Source organism: Ailuropoda melanoleuca, chromosome 11 (assembly GCF_002007445.2).
Source record: "Ailuropoda melanoleuca isolate Jingjing chromosome 11, ASM200744v2, whole genome shotgun sequence".
NCBI classification, from domain to species: Eukaryota; Metazoa; Chordata; class Mammalia; order Carnivora; family Ursidae; genus Ailuropoda; species Ailuropoda melanoleuca.
Window position 1 is genome coordinate 48586927 of NC_048228.1, and position 19017 is coordinate 48605943.

A 19017-nucleotide genomic window follows, 5' to 3' on the forward strand; every position below is an offset into this window, starting at 1 on the left:
TCCTTTAATAACATGCTATAGAGGAAACACATTAAATTTTTTTCAGACTTGTATTAAAAGTGAAAAAAACACAACAACACAAAAAAACTAAGTGATTTTAGATAAGTCCAACATATCCCACAAATGAGTAACATCTTATGTTTTTAAATGTCCCACAGCATTTAGCAGAACAGCCCAGAATTCTTGCTTCTATCTTAGGGCTTCTGTGTCTCATCCTCTGGTTCCAGCCAAGACTGAAACAAAACCACATCTTTTAGTCCCTCAGCACAAATTCCCTCTTTCAGATTCTGGGTGTTGAGGTATTAATCCATCGAATCTAGTCCTTTGGTTTGGTCCTGAAATTCATTTGCTGCTTCCTGGGATGTATTATTTATCATTGTTAATCCTGGCAAAACCAGTTTGCCTTTTCAGTAAAAAAACAGAAAATCTACTCTGACTGTTTTACATTTAACTGGGACATCAGTATCACTGGCTTTATCTTTTTTTAAAAAAATTCAACCCACATGGTTTACATTTGCAACTCTCTTTATCATCTGAAATTTGTTACCTAGATACAACAGCCTCCTGAATATTGGGGCATTATTATTTTTTTTTTTTTATGAGAAGGCATTCGATATTTCTGTGCTTGCTACATCAGCTGTTGACAGGCAAAAAATGTGGCCCCCTGTCTTATCGCTTTGTCTTGTGGCTCTAGACAGAAATCTATACCATTCTTTAAAAATTTAATAACTTCAGACTGGCTGTGCTGAGAAATTTAAATCTCTTTCCCTGCTGTGAATCCATCCTCACAGCTCATGGGGAAATACTTGTCTGGATTCTCACAATCAACCAGTCACCTACTTCACTGTTCCCTTTCTATGAGTTGTTACTCTGAGAGTGATTAAGAAAGGTGATAGATTTTTCCTTCTTGGAAAGAAAGGTTTGGAATTGATCTTTCCTTTTCTTAACACTTCTTATTGAGAGGAAACTGACATATAATAAATTGCACATATTTAAAGTGTACAATTTCATGAGCTTTGGCATATCCATGAAACCATCACCTTAATCAAAATAGTGAACATATCCATCACCCCCAAAGTTTCCTGACACTCTACAATCCTTCCATTCTGCCCTTTCTTGTCCCCTACCTTATCCCAAAGAAACAAATCAATTACTTTCTGTAACTATAGATTAGTTGGATTTTTTCTAATTTTTTTCATAATTAGAATCAGAGAGTATATACTATTTTATGCATAGTTTCTTTTGCTTAGCATAATTATTTTGAGATTTATCCATCTTGCAGCATGCATTAATAGTTTATTCTTTTTTATTGTTGAGTGGTATTCTATTGGATGGAGATATCGTAGTTTGTGTCTCCATTCACCTGTTGATGGACATTTAGGTTATTTCCAGTTTCGTGCTATTATAAATAAAGCTGCTATGATCACTCAGGCACAAGTCTTGGTATCGGCATAAGTTTTTATTCTTGGGTAAATCTCTAAGAGTGGAATGGTGGGACTATATGTTAGGTACGTGCTTAACTTCTTAGGAAACCACCAAACTAAGTGGTATATTTATATTTTATAAATATAAAATATTTTTATATTTCCACTAGTAGCATATGAGAGCTCTAGGCTTGATCTTAATGAGCCCTTCCCAATTCAAACTAGCAAACATTGAGCACCTACCATGTGCAGAACACTCTTTCAGGTTTGCTTATACATATTGAGTTTTCCCTTTTAACAGTTCTGGGAGGTCAAAGTTGGCATATTACCTCCATTTTTCTAGATTATGACACGAATAAAATTAGAAAAGCAGTGTGACCTACCCAAGGTCTCACACAGCTAATAAGAGGACAGCACTGGGGTGAAACTCAAGGTTTTCTAACTCCAAAGTCAATGCTTGCTAGGAATGCTTTTTGTACAGCTCATCTAACCTTCGCGGGCTGGGCAAAGAGCCTCTTGGATTTTACTCTTATCCTTTAATTTTTTTTTCAATATAAAAGTAATACATGTCTATTAAAGAAAATGTGAAAAACACAGAAATGTAGTAAAGAATCACAAAAGCCACTCATGGATCCACCCCTGAAATATCATCATTGTAATATTTTTAATTGAATAATTTCTTCTAGAATACTTGTTTTGGCTATAGTATTTTTCTTGTCTGAAATACCGATTTTGATGGGGTATTTAATATGATCACTTAGGTGATGTCCCTAACTTCGTGCCAGAGGGTAACGAGGTGCATCTAGAACAGAAGCTTCAAGAGGACAAGGATTTTTGTTGTTTCTTCACTACTGTGCACCTAAAATAGTGCCTGGCACACAGTAGTTACTCAAAACACGCTTGGTGAATGAAGTCAGTTCATCCGCTATTAAAAGCTACCTAAGAGGTCCTACTGAGCACAGATTTTCCATCTCTGTACACTTAAAAAAATATTCTAGCCTTTGCTAATTGGGTATCAGAAGACTTAAGCTACTCACCATCAAGGTGGTATTTCTAATAACATATCATCCCTACTGGCTGTCACAGCAGGTAGTTACTGTTTGAAATATCTTGAAGGAGTTTAATCCCATCGAAGGTGTTTTCTGCTACCAACCTGCTGGCTAAACTATGTATCTGGCCATATTACAGAGACCCACATTAACCCTGTCAGTTTTTCCAATTCCCCTGGAGGGCCAGCACGTTAGAGAAAGTTCAGTCCAGGTCAGGGAAGTGTACACGAATAAAGTGTCTTTGAAGAAATTGCTTTGTCTTAACAGGATGTAGGCAATTGCCTTGGCCTTCCCGCTTTCCGCAGCGCTGTGGGTGGGTGTATGCATGCTGCCTGTGTCCCACCGCAGGCTCAGGCTGGGGGAGACCCTCAGCTTCTCTGCTCCAGCTTTTCTTCAAAGCCTCCTGTTAGGGAATGAATTGTGTCATCCCCACGCCCCCTCCCTAAATTCATATGCTGAAGTCCTAACCCTCAGTACCTCACAGTGTGACCTTATTTGGAAATAGGATCATTGCTTACGTAAGTAGTTAAGATGCAGTCATTGGAGTGGGCCCCAATCCAATTGGATTTATAAAAGGGGAGAGTTTGTCACAGACATACACAGACAGGGAGTGCGCCACGTGGGCACAAAGATGGTCAACTCTACAAAGCCAAGGAGAGAGGCCTGGGACAGGTTCTCCCTCACAGCCCTCAGGGGGAATTCTCAACCCTGCTGACCCCATGATCTCTGACTTCCAGCCCCAGATCTGTGAGACAATACTCTGGTGTTACCACCCTGAGAGAGGCAGAGAGAAAGAGAAGACCAAGGAACACCTCTGCTAAAGCATCATCTCTGGAAGTTGTTCCTGACTCACTCCCAACCTCTCTCAGGTGGACCTTGCCAGGCAGTGGCTCCCACTGTCCTGTCATGTTGCTGTCATGGCTACAGAAACACATTCACACGTGTTTGTTTGCATGTCTCCCACTTCCAGAACAAATCCTCTCCGGCAGCAGCTACTCAGTGAACGTTTGGTGAAGGTGAGAACCGATGCTGTGCTGGAGATTGCTATACTGCTCCCTGACTTTAAAAAACACAACTTCTAAGTGTTAGCGAAGTAACTGGATGCCCAGTTAGGGTCTACCGTTCCCGGCCACCTCACAGCTTTGTCTGACTACCCTCTTGCCACGGGGATGTGATCAATAATTCACATGTGTTCTTCCAGTAATACTCCTAACATAGCGATGGACGTTCTTTGTCCCTTACCTCTGGCTGGGGAATGACAACAATTACAGTAGTCACCTTGGACCAGAAATGGGAGCCTCATATTGAGGCACTTTAGGCCATCTGGGCCACCTGCCTCTGGATTTCTCTGTGAGAGAAAATGAACTTCTTATTTAAGGCACTGAAGTTTGGGTCTTTTTGTTTCAGAGGCTTAGCTTCTATCCTAATAATATAACTCCTTATTCTGATTTCTCAAGAAAAAGAGGGTCTTCAGGGTCCCTGACATGAGGTTGTGGTCCCTCAACCTTGAAAAGGGCACATGCGGGGCCTAGACTCTCACGCTACTCTCCCTAGAGGCAGCAGGCTCTGGTCTGTCTTCTGCACAGTTTGCATAGGCATATGGCTCCCTATATCTCCTCAGGGGAAGAAAATAGAATCATCACACCTTTCCTGTCTATCTAAAAAGAACAATCAATTATGATCCACTGACCAAGACAGACAGTATGAGACTGAGCCCACTTTAGAGTTAACCAGTGCGAGGAAATCTGCAAGCGCTGGTGGAAACTGATAATTCCAAGAGGCATCGGTCCCAAAATAGCTCAGTGCCTGCACCACAAGACAGTGGCTCGAAGTCTGATTGCTCTTTTTGGAAAGCACAGGCCAGCCTACCCCAACTCCTGGTAGACCCATCCTCACCCACTGAGGCAAAGGGGTGAGGTGTGGGGGCTTTTCCCTGAGCTGCTCCAGCTGCCTTAGGAGAGGAATGCAAGATGTCAGTGTGCATTTCCTCTGAAGGGACACCTTTCACATCTAAAAAGAATCAAGCTCACGAAAATATTCTCACTTAGGGCAGACAGGGCAGGTGTGAATTCTGGCAAAATGCTACAGAAAGGATGCAGAATGGGGTTGGAGATGAAGGAAGGGCAGGAAGCCCTGTTCCACTAGCAATGGGAAGAGGCCCCAAGAGTAAAGGGGAGGGGACTGGATCCTCAGATCTGGGGCACTGAGAGTTACTAGAAACAGGTGGCCTCAGAAAAACTGGGGTGGGTGGGGCGTGAGTCAGCTGAGTTAGGAAGTCAAGCCTGGTGGAAAAGGGCAGGTGAAGGGTAGTGTCCCAGGAAAGGAAAGTCCTCCCTCTATTTTTGGAGGGTGCTTTCCCAAGATAAGGGAGAAATGTGATCACCTACGAGTCTCCCTAAGCAACACTGGCTTGGTCTTGGCAGCCAGAATTTAAGCCTAGTGAAGGCTGAGACTGTAAAAACAGAAAAGGAGTAATTGAAGCAGCCTCACGCTGAACTCTTAACACAGCCCCCAGTCAAAGAAGGGTAAGGGCTGGGAATGACCAGCAGCTAGGCAGCTGCCAGTGTCTTGCTTGAGGCTCAGTGCTTTTAAAGCTCTGCATAGTGTGGATGCAGTTGCCCAACACAACAGCCCAGAGTCTGCCCTTTCATCTTCGGAGAGATACAATCAGCAAACTGACAGAATTCTGGCAGAAGCAATTAGCTCATGAATTAGTTATCAAATATCTCATACAGCCAAGGTCTTAGGAGTGCTGATCTGCATTCTTCCCCCAGGAACTTCAGGACAAAAGGGTAGGCCATTTGCTCCATTTGCATTAGGGATTTTGGCCAATCTCTCCATCCTTTCCCACACCCTCCCACCAAACGCTCACAACACCTCCCCCTCTGCCATCGCCATCACCATCACCATCACCATGGTCTGCCTCTCTCACCAACTCTGCCAGACTACCCTCTACTTCTCAAAGCTCGCCTCCCCACAGACCTCCCTCTCGTTCACCCTGCTCATTCACTGGTCTTGCTGTCTCTAGAATGGAATGTGCCAGGCTGATCCCACCCCAGGATGTTGAACTCACCTATCCCTCTGTCTGGAAGGCCCTTTCTTTATAACACCAGCATGGCTGGCTCCCTCAGTCTCCTCAGACCTCTTGTCAAATGTCATTTATAGCAGAGAGTTCTTGCCTCACCCCCTTGCTCTCTGCACCCTGGAATGCTCTTATTTCTTCCCTAAAATACTCATAACCACTGATATACGATATATCAACTTGCTCGTTTGCTTATGGTCTGACTCCCTGTATTAGAGAGTGAGTAGAATCTGGGTAAGTATATCCCCTGTTTTTTTATTCCTCTGGTTGGATGAATGAAGGATCTCTAACTTGAAATCCAAAGGAAGCAAGTGACCATCTAGATCTCCTGCAAACCATGGCTGCCTCCACGATGTACGAAACAAAGACAACGCTACCTTTAGATTGCTCATTCAGCAAGTGCCTCACATCCATTCAACTGCCAAGTTCTATAGGTTCTCCCCCTGAAATCCCTCCCTCCCTCCCTCCCACTCTTCCACCAACTGTTGTTGATCGAATACAGTTTACCAGGTGCCAGGCACATATCTCTTACATGGTTCTCATCTTCCTATTTCTACTACCGCCCCTCTAGGGGAAGACTCACTACCTACTATTGGGCCAAATGTGAGACTTCGGACCCACTGTCACTGCCTCCTCTCGCTTTCTTTCTGTCCATCTGTTAGACACTAGACGAATGTCACTTTCCTTCCCTATTCAGAACTCTGCAGTGACTCTCTACCGCCTGTTGAATTACATAGGGATTGCTTATCCCAGCTTTGAAGACCCTCCATAAAATCTCAGTCTACCCATGAGCCGCATCTACTCCTATTTCAGAATATATGCTTTAGCTAAACTGGCCCGTTCATTATTTTTTGAATGTGCCCACATGCTATTCCCTTCTCTGAAAATAACACCATTTCTGTCTGCTCGAACTCTACCTTCTAAGCACACTTCTTTAAAAAAAAGATTTTATTTATTTGTCAGAAAAAGAGAGAGCACAAGCAGGGGGAGTGGCAGGCAGAGGGAGAAGCAGGCTCCTCACTGAGCAAGAAGCCCAATGTGGGACTCGATCCCAGGACCCTGGGATCATGACTGGAGCCGAAGGCAGACGCTTAACAGACTGAGCCACCCAGGTGCCCTCTCAGGGCACCTTTAAATGCCACCTCTATGCACCTTCCTACCCAATGCAGCCTCTCCCATTTTTGAACTTCTATGACACCAGGTTAATACAGTTCCTAAAATACCTGCCATATTCTTCCCTTAGGTATGGTTATATGCAAAGGCTCCTTATCTCGTCTAATAAAGCATACTAGAGGGTGAGGATGGGACCTCCTTTATCTGGTTTTGCTCCCTCAGCAGCAGCTCAACTAGAATCTTGCCCAATACACATGCTCACTTGTTATTTCCTGAATTACATTTTTAGTGCATCATACTGTGCCAGGTGCTCAGACTTTAGAACAGCAGGCTGTAGTGTTGCCCTAAAGGAACTGACAATCTAGTTATGGAGACAAGACTGCTTACATAAAATTGCAATTATTTGTTCAACTTTCAGCAAGGAATTACTGAGCATCTACTGTGTGCCAAATTATGATGCAAGGTGGTATATAACGGTCAAAACTAGTAGTGCAAAAATAAATACTAACCAAGGCAGATTCTAGGTGTATGTGGCTTATTCCCAACACTAAATCCCAACTTTTGGTTTAGTGAAGCAAGAGATGACAGGCTTACCTGGGGATGCTGCATGTTCCAGGTGGCCCAGCTCGGGCTGTCTACTGATTGTATAGATCAAATCTGTAGGCTTACTCTCTTGGTCAGTGGCAGAGAGCTGCAGAGTGGTGATTTTCTCCACTGAGTTCTCATCCAAGACCAGCCCTTTGTTGGTGGTGATGACTGGTGGGGAATTGTCTTCTGAAAATATCAGAAATAGTGATTTGAAAGTGGATCCTTTCAGCCTCCTTTCTTTAATTCTGGGCCTGGTGTCCAAGAGTAAGATCAGAATAATCCTTAGGCCTATCCCTCAGAGAGTGCCCCAAGGAGCCAGAGTTTCACACAACAGAGTAGACAGGATTCCAGATTCCCATGTAGCTCGGTAAAGGAAAGACTCCAGCCTCAAGGTAAGCACAGTGTACACTGTATAACCTCAGACCTGCTGGAATATTTTTAGAAACCCAATGCCCTCTTACCCAAAACATTGATGGAAAATGACTGCCCAATCAGCATGTTGCCTTCTCCATCAACCACATCGAATTTAAACGCAAAGCTCCCGCCAGATTCTCCTTTCCCGTGTCTGTATTCTACTTGGCCTGTAAAAAAGGACAAGATAATCAAGACTCGCTATTAGTGCTTTCTGCCCTTATTTCTGAAGTGGGAAGTAGGAATCTGATTGGTATTCACACCAATGAATCAATTAACACCTCCTCACTTTGACATTGCTTTAGACATTTTAATCTAAAGCTTTCAATTCTTCTCTTTCCCTTCTCGCTATTGACTTCCTCATAGTCAAAAACACTCTCATAATAAAATCATCCCAAGTAGTTCTGCTTATGGTTGAGGCTGAGCTTTTGTGAAAGACTCAAAGGAAGTCTCATGAGCAACCACATGGAAAATGTTCAGCGATGGCACCCACATCACTGGATATATACCCACGTCACAGGGCCAGGGACACGGAGCTGTGGCCCATACTCTCCCAGAGCTCGTCACTCCCATTTCCCAGTGCAGCTCTCAGCCATTTTTGAAACAACACTGTATATAAACAACCAACAAATTAACAGATAAACTACATATTAGTCATAAGGATCCACAGGGAGAAGCACAGACTCTTACATTTTTGCTCAGCCACAGCCTCACTTCCAGGTACCTTGCAATGTAAATATAACCAAACATCTAGGGAGAAGTACTCAGTCTCATTTTTACAAAAGAGACACTGAGGCAAAGAATAATTAAAGAATTACTATCCCTTTGTCTATTCCATCCCCTTCAGGAAAGTAGAGAGAGGTTCAGTGAGAAATCAGCTGCTACCCCATTTTGAGTGTTAGCACATGGACAAGGCCCTTATGTCTACTCCTTGGGGCTATTTTTCCACCTCTAAATGGAATTGCACATCATCCCAGGACTTTGGATTACTTTTTTCCCCCACCATGTAACTTTTCCCCCCCTTTTTTTACCCCTGAAAGAACTGTACAGTAACTACGTAGCATTTAACATTTATGCTTTTACATTACATCAGCAGTTCCTGGAGGAGGGATGAGCTATGTAATCTCCCCCAGGCAGCTCCGATTTATGCCCTTTCATTTTGCTTAGTTCATTAACTTGTGCTCTTTGGGGAGCTGAAAAGAGATATAAATTGTTCACCTAAGGCAGGCATAATTTCCACCTTAATCCATCCCAATTCACTTCTTTTTCCTCCTCTCTCTCACACACACTTTTTAGCATCATAGCAAGTCAAAATGATTTTTTTCCTCCATAACAGCCCCAAATTTCATCAATGCTATGTCAAAGCATGAACACATTTTAGCCAAGAAGGATAGTTTTTTTAAACAAAAAATTGAGGAGACAAGAAAGAATAAATGAAACTGTAACTCAGTTCTTATTCAAAATAAAGAGTGCAGTTTACTGCCATAAGCTACCAGGCATTTAACTTCCATTTACTACTGTGAGTAGACTCTGTCCAAGTCTGGGCAGGTGCAAGAGAGCTAGCTGACCTTGGCTAATGTCAGCCTGGGTGAAACTCCGGATGGGGCCTTTCACAGAGATTTGCTCCGGGTTGTCGTGTTTTATCATCTGCAGACGCCCTGCGCCAGGATCTTCCTTCATGATGTACATCACCTGACGGTCATCCGAATCAGTATCTGTCACTCTCAAATGCTGTTCTGTGATGCGTGCTACAGACCCTGGAAGGGAGTGGGAGAGAGGAGGTCATTGCCCAGCATTGCCTTTGAATAGGATGTCAAGTGATTTCAGGAGACTAGAGACTAAATGATCGCACAGTGCCTGGGTTTAAGTGAATACCAGGTGCTTGCCCTTCTCAGTTTCCAGCTGCATACATTTTAACTTCCCTAAGTGAAACAATCCCAACTTTGCAGTCTGTTAATCTTCCCTCGGGTTTAGATCTGAGCCCTTTTCTCTGCTGATACCTTTTCACTCTCTCTGCCCCATGCTCACTCTACTCCTGTGACCTATCAGTTGCCCCTCCCTGGACTGATGTAATAACTCCTAGATCTTTGGTGAAACCTTCTTGGACCTAACTTATTTACTATCTTGAGGTTCACTAAATCATTGGCAACAGCTTTACATAAACTTATAAATATATCTTGTTGCCATCTCAAACCAAATAGTTAAAATCAATGTTTACAGGATTATAAAACAGGGGGCCGGCCCTATAAGGCTATGTGGGCGTTGGGGAAGGAGGTGAGACACTAGTAATTGGCAATTGCAGCTCATATTAAAAATAGTAAATTCTGGTAAAGTAGATGCTACTCATTCATGTCTAATACATCCTAGTGTTTGGCTGGACCCTGGGCAACCTGTGTCTTCTTGCTGGGTAATGCCAACAATGCAAGGCCTAACTATTCTTTCCCCAGGCCATTCTCAGCAAGCAGCCCCAAGGGATGAGGTGATCCTTCCTCTGGGACAAAGATCAGGCTTGTTGTGACTATAACAGGGGGAGTTTCCCCCACGCTCAGCGTTCCTCTTCTGTAATGGGTCCCATTGCATGTGAAGGCATCCATCTGGGCCTTCTGCATCACTCCCACCAGACTTGGAGTGCAGAAGGAAACGATGCAAACTTGCTCATGGCAATGCTGCCCATTGTGCTGTGAGTAACAAAGTATTTGGTCTCTGACCCGGGAGTCTCCTGTCTTCTATCAGCACCCATGAAACACTAACAGGCTAACTTACTGGCTTGTAAACAGGGGAAAGTTAAATCTCAGATCGAATAATGGGGACCTTTGGGAATCTCCAAGTTTTCAAATACCGTTATGCCATATAGTTTTCAGTACCAGATACATGTGAAACTAAGAGTAGATAAACAAATAGGACCCCAGTGGGAGCAGATGTTCTGGAGGGAAAAGGCCCACTCCCTAATTAACTCCCTATGCAGACTGACTTCAAGGCTGACCCGTGTCACAGGTCCTTCAGGTGCTGCTTAAACACAGGCAAACTTGTGAATGTTATACCCTAGGATACCCTATCTAGTGAGTCTTAATTATTTTTATAAACTCTTTTAGTTATGATCGCTTCCCAACTGCCCCCCCCAGGACCTCCCCCCCACTTTTTTTTTGTCTTTTAAGTAAACATCTTGAGAATTCTGTTGGATTTCTTTTGTTGTTGTTGTTGCTGTTTTTTCCTGTGGGGTTGGCTGGGCAATGGCCATGTTCTAAGAAACCTGGCCCTGTAATTAGCTGGATAAATTAGGGTTTTGAGGATGCTGGAAGTACTATAAACTCTTCACAATCTCTTCTCAAATTCAGAGAGAGGCATCTGGTCCAAAGAATTTAAAAGATTTACATTAGTCACTCACAACAATTAGTGTCCTTGAAAGAATAGCTCTCCCCACCACCAGTCTCTCTGAATTCTGAATGTCCACTTCAATACCTTCCCACAGAGCTAACAAGCATGCTGACAAAGACTACAGCTACTCTCTTCCATTCTTGTGGTACCTGCTGAGAGCTGTAGGCCCCGGTTTATAGCCAAATTGGGGGCACCACTTGTAGGCAGTTCTATGTATATCTCCATCCTCCCCGTGTCCACGTGGAGGCCATCCGTGAGGGAGAACCGGAACTCATCCACTGCCACCCCGGGACCACCAGGCATGTACCCGACCAGCCCGGCCAGGACATCCTGGTAGGTGAAGGAGGAGCCCTGAGTTAAAATCCTCCCATTCTCCAGAGGCTCAGAAGCAGTTTGCCTCCAGAGCAGATGGCCTGAGGAAGAAAGTAAAGAAAAAAGAAGAAACAATGGTAGAATATATACGGCACCAAAACATTGCCTGAATTTGTCAACTAGTGAGAGCCTGGGTAAAATGTCCAGGACCTCAGAGGCTCTTGGTGACACACACACATAAATGACCAACAACTCAGAATTTTCTATAGAAGCACAGGGTGCTGCCCTGTGGCCTCATCTACAGATAAAGAAGATAAAACTTAACTTTTCCTGTTCAAAAATTTCTTGAGGAGACACGATGAATGTGGTAATACAGTGGCTTAGAAATCAAATCGCCCTCCATGAATTCAAACTCTCTAGATTATCTAAACCTTATTTTCCCCTTCTGCAAAGTGAAAATAGCACTCTTCTCCTGCTGCCTTCCTTCTAGGGCATCTGTGTTTTAAATTCCTTTTAAATTCAGAAAGACACCAGATATCTTTGGGTTGAGGCATATTTTTCTGTTTTCAAGGGTCGTGTGTATCATGATGGACAGTTAAAGTGTTTCATTAAAGAAAGCAAAAGTGAAGGAAGATAAAATGCAGTGACCAACAGACTCTTATATTAACCTTCCATCAACACAACTTCATCTTTAAAAGACTAAGGGTGTTATGATACACTAAGATACCACCTGGGAGATGAACGTTCCAGAGCTTTGGCTAATATCAGAGGGATGGCACTTAGAAAAGAAGTAGGTAAAAGATTCCCATGGTGGTTTTTACCTCTGGTTTAATCAGGAAAAGTGCTTTCTTTGCAAAAGGATCAAGTTCATAAAGACATCTAGCACACCTCTAACCTGAAGTGAACACCTTGTGAAATTAATAACAGGGCTGCTACAGTGTTCCTTGCATGAGATGGCCCAAGACTATCAAGCAATGAAGCCTACTATGAGAACACGACTCTAAACCTATTTTGCCCGAGGGTTATATAGGAGAGCAAGAAAACAGCTGAAATTGAATTTCAGAGACATCAATTACCTAGGATTCAGGCTTTTTAGAGCAACTGGTATCCACTGTGACCCCAAAGAATATTGGCTAGCTGTGAATCTGATTATACTTTGATGCAAAGAATGGCACAGGCAAAGTAGAGGAATAATCAACAGAAATCTATGTGTTTATTCTAAAAACCTATCGGGCACCTCAATTAAGAAGCTTGCCATAGCAGTTGGGTCCTACCATGGTCGGGCTTTTTTGTCAGTACAAAAACCAGCTCATTATCTGGAGTGTCCAGGTCCTGCAGGCTCAGAGAAGAATTGCTTATCACCACTCCCGAGCTTAGCTGCACGCCAAGGGGCCGCAAGGTGATCCTGGGAGGCTCATCGTTCTTCCTCTGATTAAAGCATAAAATATCAGGTCTCACACAGATATTGGTTTAAGAAGAAAGAAAATGAACCTTATTCAGCAAAAGTAACAATGTCACATCAACTCTCACTATGGAAATAGTTCTTAATGTGTCACCATCTTTAATTCCCAATCAAAATGGTTCGTTTGAAAGAAGAACAAGTCACACAAGCAAAATGTCTCCTTGAAAAGAAACTGACATTCTACAGAAATCTTCAAGATATTTTCCACGGGTACAATGATCATGTTTTTCAGACCAAAAATCTGGACACGTGGTTAGAGAAGTATGAGTATATTTTGAGGATAAAAGAGCACATTATTTGAAATCAAAATTGTCTTAGAAAACCCCAAGGGTATCACAGTACTGTAGGACACCGTATTTAAAAGCGTGGGTTTCTAAAGCTGTCTCCCTGACCCCATGCCAGCCCTCTTTTACCACCTCCGAAGGGTGCTGAGGGTCTTTTCCCAGGGCAGAGAATATTCCATTCTGAGTTTTATCTTTTATCTCTGTCTCCCTGGGTTGGTAGAGCAAACTGTCTAGTTGCTCAAATGAGAATAAATACAGCATCAAGGAACACATTTCTTTGGTGTTATAATTTAACAAATAAATGCATTAAAAATGTAAGAAAAGGCAAGTATGCATGTAGAAATCATACAATAATTTCAGGGAAAAACAGGTAGATGTTAGTTTTCAGCTAACTATGAGACTGATGGTTTCTCTGTCTGACCCTCACAAACTGTTTTTACATAGAACACATTTTACCCTGAAGTGGAGATTCAGATTGCTAAGTCAGACCATCCCCAAATGCCAGCCTTAATTCTACAAGTTTCTTAAAGGTCAGGGTTATATTTTTAAACTGACCTCGAAAACTGAAGGTCAAATGCAAACTTCTTTGCTTTTGAGTTCATATAAAGCTAGCTAATGGTGGGATATTGTTGTCAAAGGCCCACTTTCCCAACTTCAAAGTGTTTACCTCAATGGTGATATTGATGCTGTGGATTTCTGAACGACTGTTTCCATCACTTATATAAAAACTAAAAATGTCATGGGTTGGCTCAATGCTTTCATGAACACTCTGAAAGTAGTAAATGTAGTTTTCCAGGACATCTTGAATAGGGAATGATGCCTCTAGGTCACTGGTAGCTCCAGGGCCAAAACGGTCACCTGTGTCAACATCAAGAGAGAATTTTTACCTTGATCCATCAATTCCTGCTTACTAGACAGAACTAGAAAACATGACAGCATTATCAACAACAGAGGAAATTACATTAGAGGATAAAAATGGAGAATGGAAAGAGCACAAGACTAGAAACGAAAGACTCTGGGGTCAAATCCCAATTTCCCTACTATTTCTCATCTACACATGGTTACACCTGCCCAGCTGTTTCCACAGGGAATCAGATGAGATAATGTGCATGAAAGCACTCACAATGTTATTTTATATAGCAAAAATAAAAAAAAAAGAATCAGTGGTTGTTTTGTTAGAAATCTGTGATAAAGTAAGTCCTCGGACAAGTAACAGCACAAACGCAAGGACTCTACCTTAAGCTTTGGTCAATTTCAAAGCCACCCTGCCTAGCACACCCTGCAAGAGGAAGTCTCCTTCCCTATATAAGAAAAGACTAACTGTATACTTTTTAATCTAAGAGATATCTCATTAAGCAAGTTTTCATTTGACCTCAGTTCCTTAAGGAAACCTCCCCAGGGGTCAGTGCTCAGCCCCCAGGATGGTACCCCAGGGCTACTGCTATGCTCCGGGACTGTCCACAGCTCAGGTGCCGTTCAAGCCCTGAGATGCTCAAGTTCCATGCAGAGCCCCAGAGATAGAGCTGGTTCCAGTTAACTCTTCTCTTCATCCCAGCCCCAACCAAACACTGGAAAAGGCCAAGGGGAAGAGTAAACACCGTCTAAATGATGGATGGCTTGTCTCTTCCTTGGTCTGAGTCTCTCTGATTGATTTTAAATTGTTACCACATTTTCTTCTAAAGAGAGGAGAAAAAGAAACCCCTGTGTCTTCAAACATTCCCTGGATACATATCAAAGAAAAAAAGTGTATATAGAAGGTCTGAAAGCAACAAAGCGTTTCTCTTTGTCTCTCTCATGGCCCTTTGCAAAGATCAGGTTATAAATCAAAAGGCCATTGACTTCCTGAAATGTAGACAGTGTCATTTTTTGGTTAACCTTCCAACAGAAAGGCCAGGGCTGAAAATGTGTTACTTATAATTTGTTTGAAATAAGAACTCAGGACAATTGTTTTTTCTTCCATGATGTGAACTGTCTTAGATTTTACCCATCAGATTTGGTTCCTCTTGACACCAGAGGCATGGAGGGATCTGAGTGACCTGTGACTAGATAATCCCTAGCACACACAGCTCACAGCTCAGTGTTTCCACAAGGAAGTGCTGTAATTCCTTCACATTTTTATTTTCCCTTTACATTGATTGCTATAAATACGAGAAATGTGGCTTCTTGATTTGGGTCAGAAAGAGCTTAAATAAACTAAACGATACCTAAAAATATACTCAAATAGAGAAATGACTTATTTTCCATCATTGGGAAAGAAGCCATTCAACAAGTGAATCTGTCACTGAAGCTTTAAGCACCAATCGTTCCCAGTTTTAAAATTGCACCTTCTATTTTTTCCCATAAATCATTCTCATTAATGTGCTTCCTTGCCTTCTTAAGCAGAATATACTATGTGCAAATTAAATAGTTCTTGATGCATGCAGGCTATCATTAGGGACATCTATTACTGTGTTGTGCTGGAACACCGTGATGCATGCCCTCGAGGTAATCAAGGTGGGTCTGTTCTGTTTGTGCTAGGACTAAATGAATGTAGAGTCCATGCTGTTAGATTTTATACCTCACAATATAATTATTCTGTTTCTTCCTGGCTCGCTGGTAAGAAGTTAAAGCTGCTTTTTATAATATTTTTAAAAAGGCATTATGCTGATCTGCTGGATTCTGAATCTAGGTAGCTAGTTTCATATACACAAAACAGGCCCGGTACTGAACACCCATGGAGCAAGGGCTGGAGTCCTTAAATTGTCTTGGGATAGTTATTTGCAACCCCCCCCCCCCGCCCCCNCCGCCCCCAGCCCCCTGAGCGTCTGTTCCTTACTTCCAGGCTCATACTAATGTAGAACAGTGATTCTCCAAATGTGGTCCCTGGGCCAGCAGCCATGGCATCGCCTCTGAGCCCGGGGGTGGGGGGGTCGGGGGGGGGAGGAATGCAAATGCATGGGCCTCCCAGCCTCTGGGGAGGGGAGGAACGCTGGGTTTGCTGCTCAGGAAACTGTTTTCACGAGCCCTCCAGTTGAGTCTTACACACATGAAAGTTTGAGAATCACTGTTTAGAGAGCTGGAGCTTGCCAGAAATTTGACTTCTAGACCAGTGAAATACTCCTCTGCAGGCCTTCCAGGTTAATGTCAAACCACGTTAGGAAGGCTTACTAAGAAACCACCTGGAGAGAAGAGAAATAGAGGTGGGGGACAACTACCCTTTCATGACTCCCCACCTTTGCCCATCTCTTCCCTCTGCCCACAGTGAGACTCCCACTAACCCTTCAAGTTCCAACACAAATGTCACCTTCCTCAGCCTTTCCTGCCTTCTCAGGCAGAAGTCATCGTTTCACCCTATGTACTTTCTCAGGGTTTGCCCCTTTCCCTGTCCCAGCATTTTTAATTTATTGTCATTTATCAGTCTTCCTATCTGTCTCCCACTCAGGGCAGGGGCTGTGTCTCACTCATCTTTACATCCTTTGTCTCTGGCATAAACATTTGTTGAGACAGATCTAATTCAGCAATAAACAAACCTGAGTGCACATAATGAAAGCAAGATGGGGGAAAGGACCCGCGATTTTCTGGAGGAAAACGTGGCCACCGCTAGAAGAATTGCTGGGAACTAGGCTCAAATCCCAGGCACCATGAGGCCACAGACACCTTCAGTCAAGGGCCTCTCTGTGGGAGCTGCTAGCTGCACGCCAATTAGTGCCAAGCGCTGGCACTCAGGGATCTCACTGCACAGGCGGCAACAGGGTAACCGGCCAGGAGCTGTCTCAACTGCCAGTCACCACGGTCTCAGGGGGCCCGTGGACAGGACACGCCTTCTCGCCTCTCCTTCCCTGTGATAACCAGCAAGGGCAGCGGGGGTCCAGGGCAGATGGTGGAGGGGGAGGGATGTGGAGGAGAGGGTCACAGGCAGACAAGCGTGCATTTCAATTCATGTCAGATCCTTAGAAGGAGCTGAGCCATACCTGTGGTCCAGCCAAACTGCTGCTGTCTCACCACGAGAGGACAGGCATTTTTATTTCCTTGACACTCAGCTCTGTGTGCAGCGCACATGCCCTTCCCTTCCCTGTTGCTGGCATTGCTGATCCCCTCCCCACTCTATTGCTTCTCCTAGCACTGATTTACCTCCTAACATCTTACACAATCTTCTCCTTTGTTAGGCTTCTTATCTGTCTCCCCCCACAGGGATCTAAGGCAATGTGAAGATAGGGGTTTCTATCTGTTTTGTTTACTGATATATCCCTAGTGCTTAAAAAAGTGCCTGGCACACAGAAGATGCTCAGATTTCTGAGTGAATGAAACCTTCCTTCCTCCCGTTTCTTTAAAATGGATCCATTCGTCTTTAGTACCCCACGTCCAGGTTTGAGTGGAGGCAGTTGCCTCCCCCAGCCCTCCCTTCTTGACAGGTCCAGAGCAATGCTACAGCCCTGCTGCTGTGGGTACCTGTTCCGGTGTTCTCGATGCAGCCATATTTGGGCAGAGCACTTAGCTTAATGATGGCATCTCCCTGGAGGTTGTCTTGATCATCAGCAGCAAAGAAATGGTGAAAGGAGAGTGGGGCTCTCCCCCCCTCATCAACCTAAGAAAGAAAAGATTGTATAGTCCTTGGGCGGTTGCACAGAACTGCACTAAAAAGAACTGAATTGAAAAAGTGCTGCCTGGGGTGACCTTCCAGCACCAATTCCACTTCTTTGAGGAGGCAGATCGTCTATAGACGAGATGAAGAATGTGCATGCTGCTGGAGCCAGGCAATCTGTCAGCGCCTCTCAAAGCTTCATTCAGACACCGCGACTTCTGTGTCTCCCTTCAAAGTTGTGCTTCCTTCAGTGATGGATCTGGTTATAAAGCAGCTCTGGCCAACTCTAATCACCTACCTCAGCACAGCTGCATGGCAGGATGGCCGCCTTTCTTCCCTATCAAGCTTCCAAAGCCTGCAGCCTGAGGATGATCCAGTCCTCCCTAGGATACTGCAAGAGTGGCTCTCCTATAGGGGCTCCCACCTAGCAGGAACGCCCCACTCAGTCCCTTACGGTACACGGTCATAGGTGTGCAGGAAGAAAGGGCTCCCTCCACACACCTGAAAGGTAGTGCTTATCTTAAGGTTAAGGAGGAAAATAAATCCGTCTGAGTAAAAGCACTTGCCTGAGCTCACTTTTTCCTTCAGGGCCCTGCTCTGTACGTTAACTCTGCAACCGGATCCTGGTGTTTTTTGTTACCCTGCTGGGCATGACCCAGCCATTTCACTCTGAACAATGCTTGGCCAAAGGTAGGAGGATCTACAAGGTACAAAGTAGAAGGCCGCCCTAACTCTGGGGATGGGGAAGGTCCAAAGGGGTTCCCCAAGGTATGGAGTATCAAAACCATTTGGAAACAACTCCATTTTATGGATTTTCAGTTGCTTGACAAAACCAGAAAAACTCCTGAGTTTTTGGTATTGTGGTATGTACACAGAGCAGGACAAGGAGATTGAATTAACTTTTGTGGAATCCCTACCATGTGGTGGTATGTACTGGGGGGTATCATTGGTCCAGGGTCACTCAGCTAGTAAATAACAGAACCAGCACTTGACCTCAGGTCTGGGTAACCTCATGATCAGGATATATCATACGGCCCCCACCCTCCCCACCCCAAGGAACTGTAAATAATATTTACAGTGATAAGTATTGACTGAAGAAGTGACTTGGGGACATAGTCCATATCTCCATATTTTAGTTCTTACAAACATCAGATTTTTAACTCCTAAAAGATATAGTCCTTTTATAATTTTACTCCCACTGCTAGACATACCTAGTATAGTATACAAAATACTACACACATCTAGCATTTATGTCTAGCATATAAATATTTTTGACTAAATAATGTAAATATCATTATTTGATCTTCTGCACATATTTTTTCACACTTTTTAAAAAACTCGTGATTGAAAACCATG

General features: G+C 43.6%; 1 protein-coding gene across 2 annotated transcripts in view; it reads right to left on the reverse strand.

Annotated features, from left to right (window-relative positions):
• The window catches only part of FRAS1 (Fraser extracellular matrix complex subunit 1), a 414631-nt gene that overhangs the window by 69314 nt on the left and 326300 nt on the right, over positions 1-19017 (reverse strand). For both annotated transcript variants that reach the window (XM_034671646.1, XM_002912484.4), the window contains 7 exons: positions 17529-17664; positions 13768-13958; positions 12629-12782; positions 11192-11455; positions 9236-9424; positions 7718-7837; positions 7263-7442 (listed from right to left, as the gene is read on the reverse strand). In XM_034671646.1, coding sequence (XP_034527537.1) covers positions 7263-7442; positions 7718-7837; positions 9236-9424; positions 11192-11455; positions 12629-12782; positions 13768-13958; positions 17529-17664 — 1234 coding nt within the window. The remainder of the gene's footprint in view (positions 1-7262; positions 7443-7717; positions 7838-9235; positions 9425-11191; positions 11456-12628; positions 12783-13767; positions 13959-17528; positions 17665-19017) is intronic.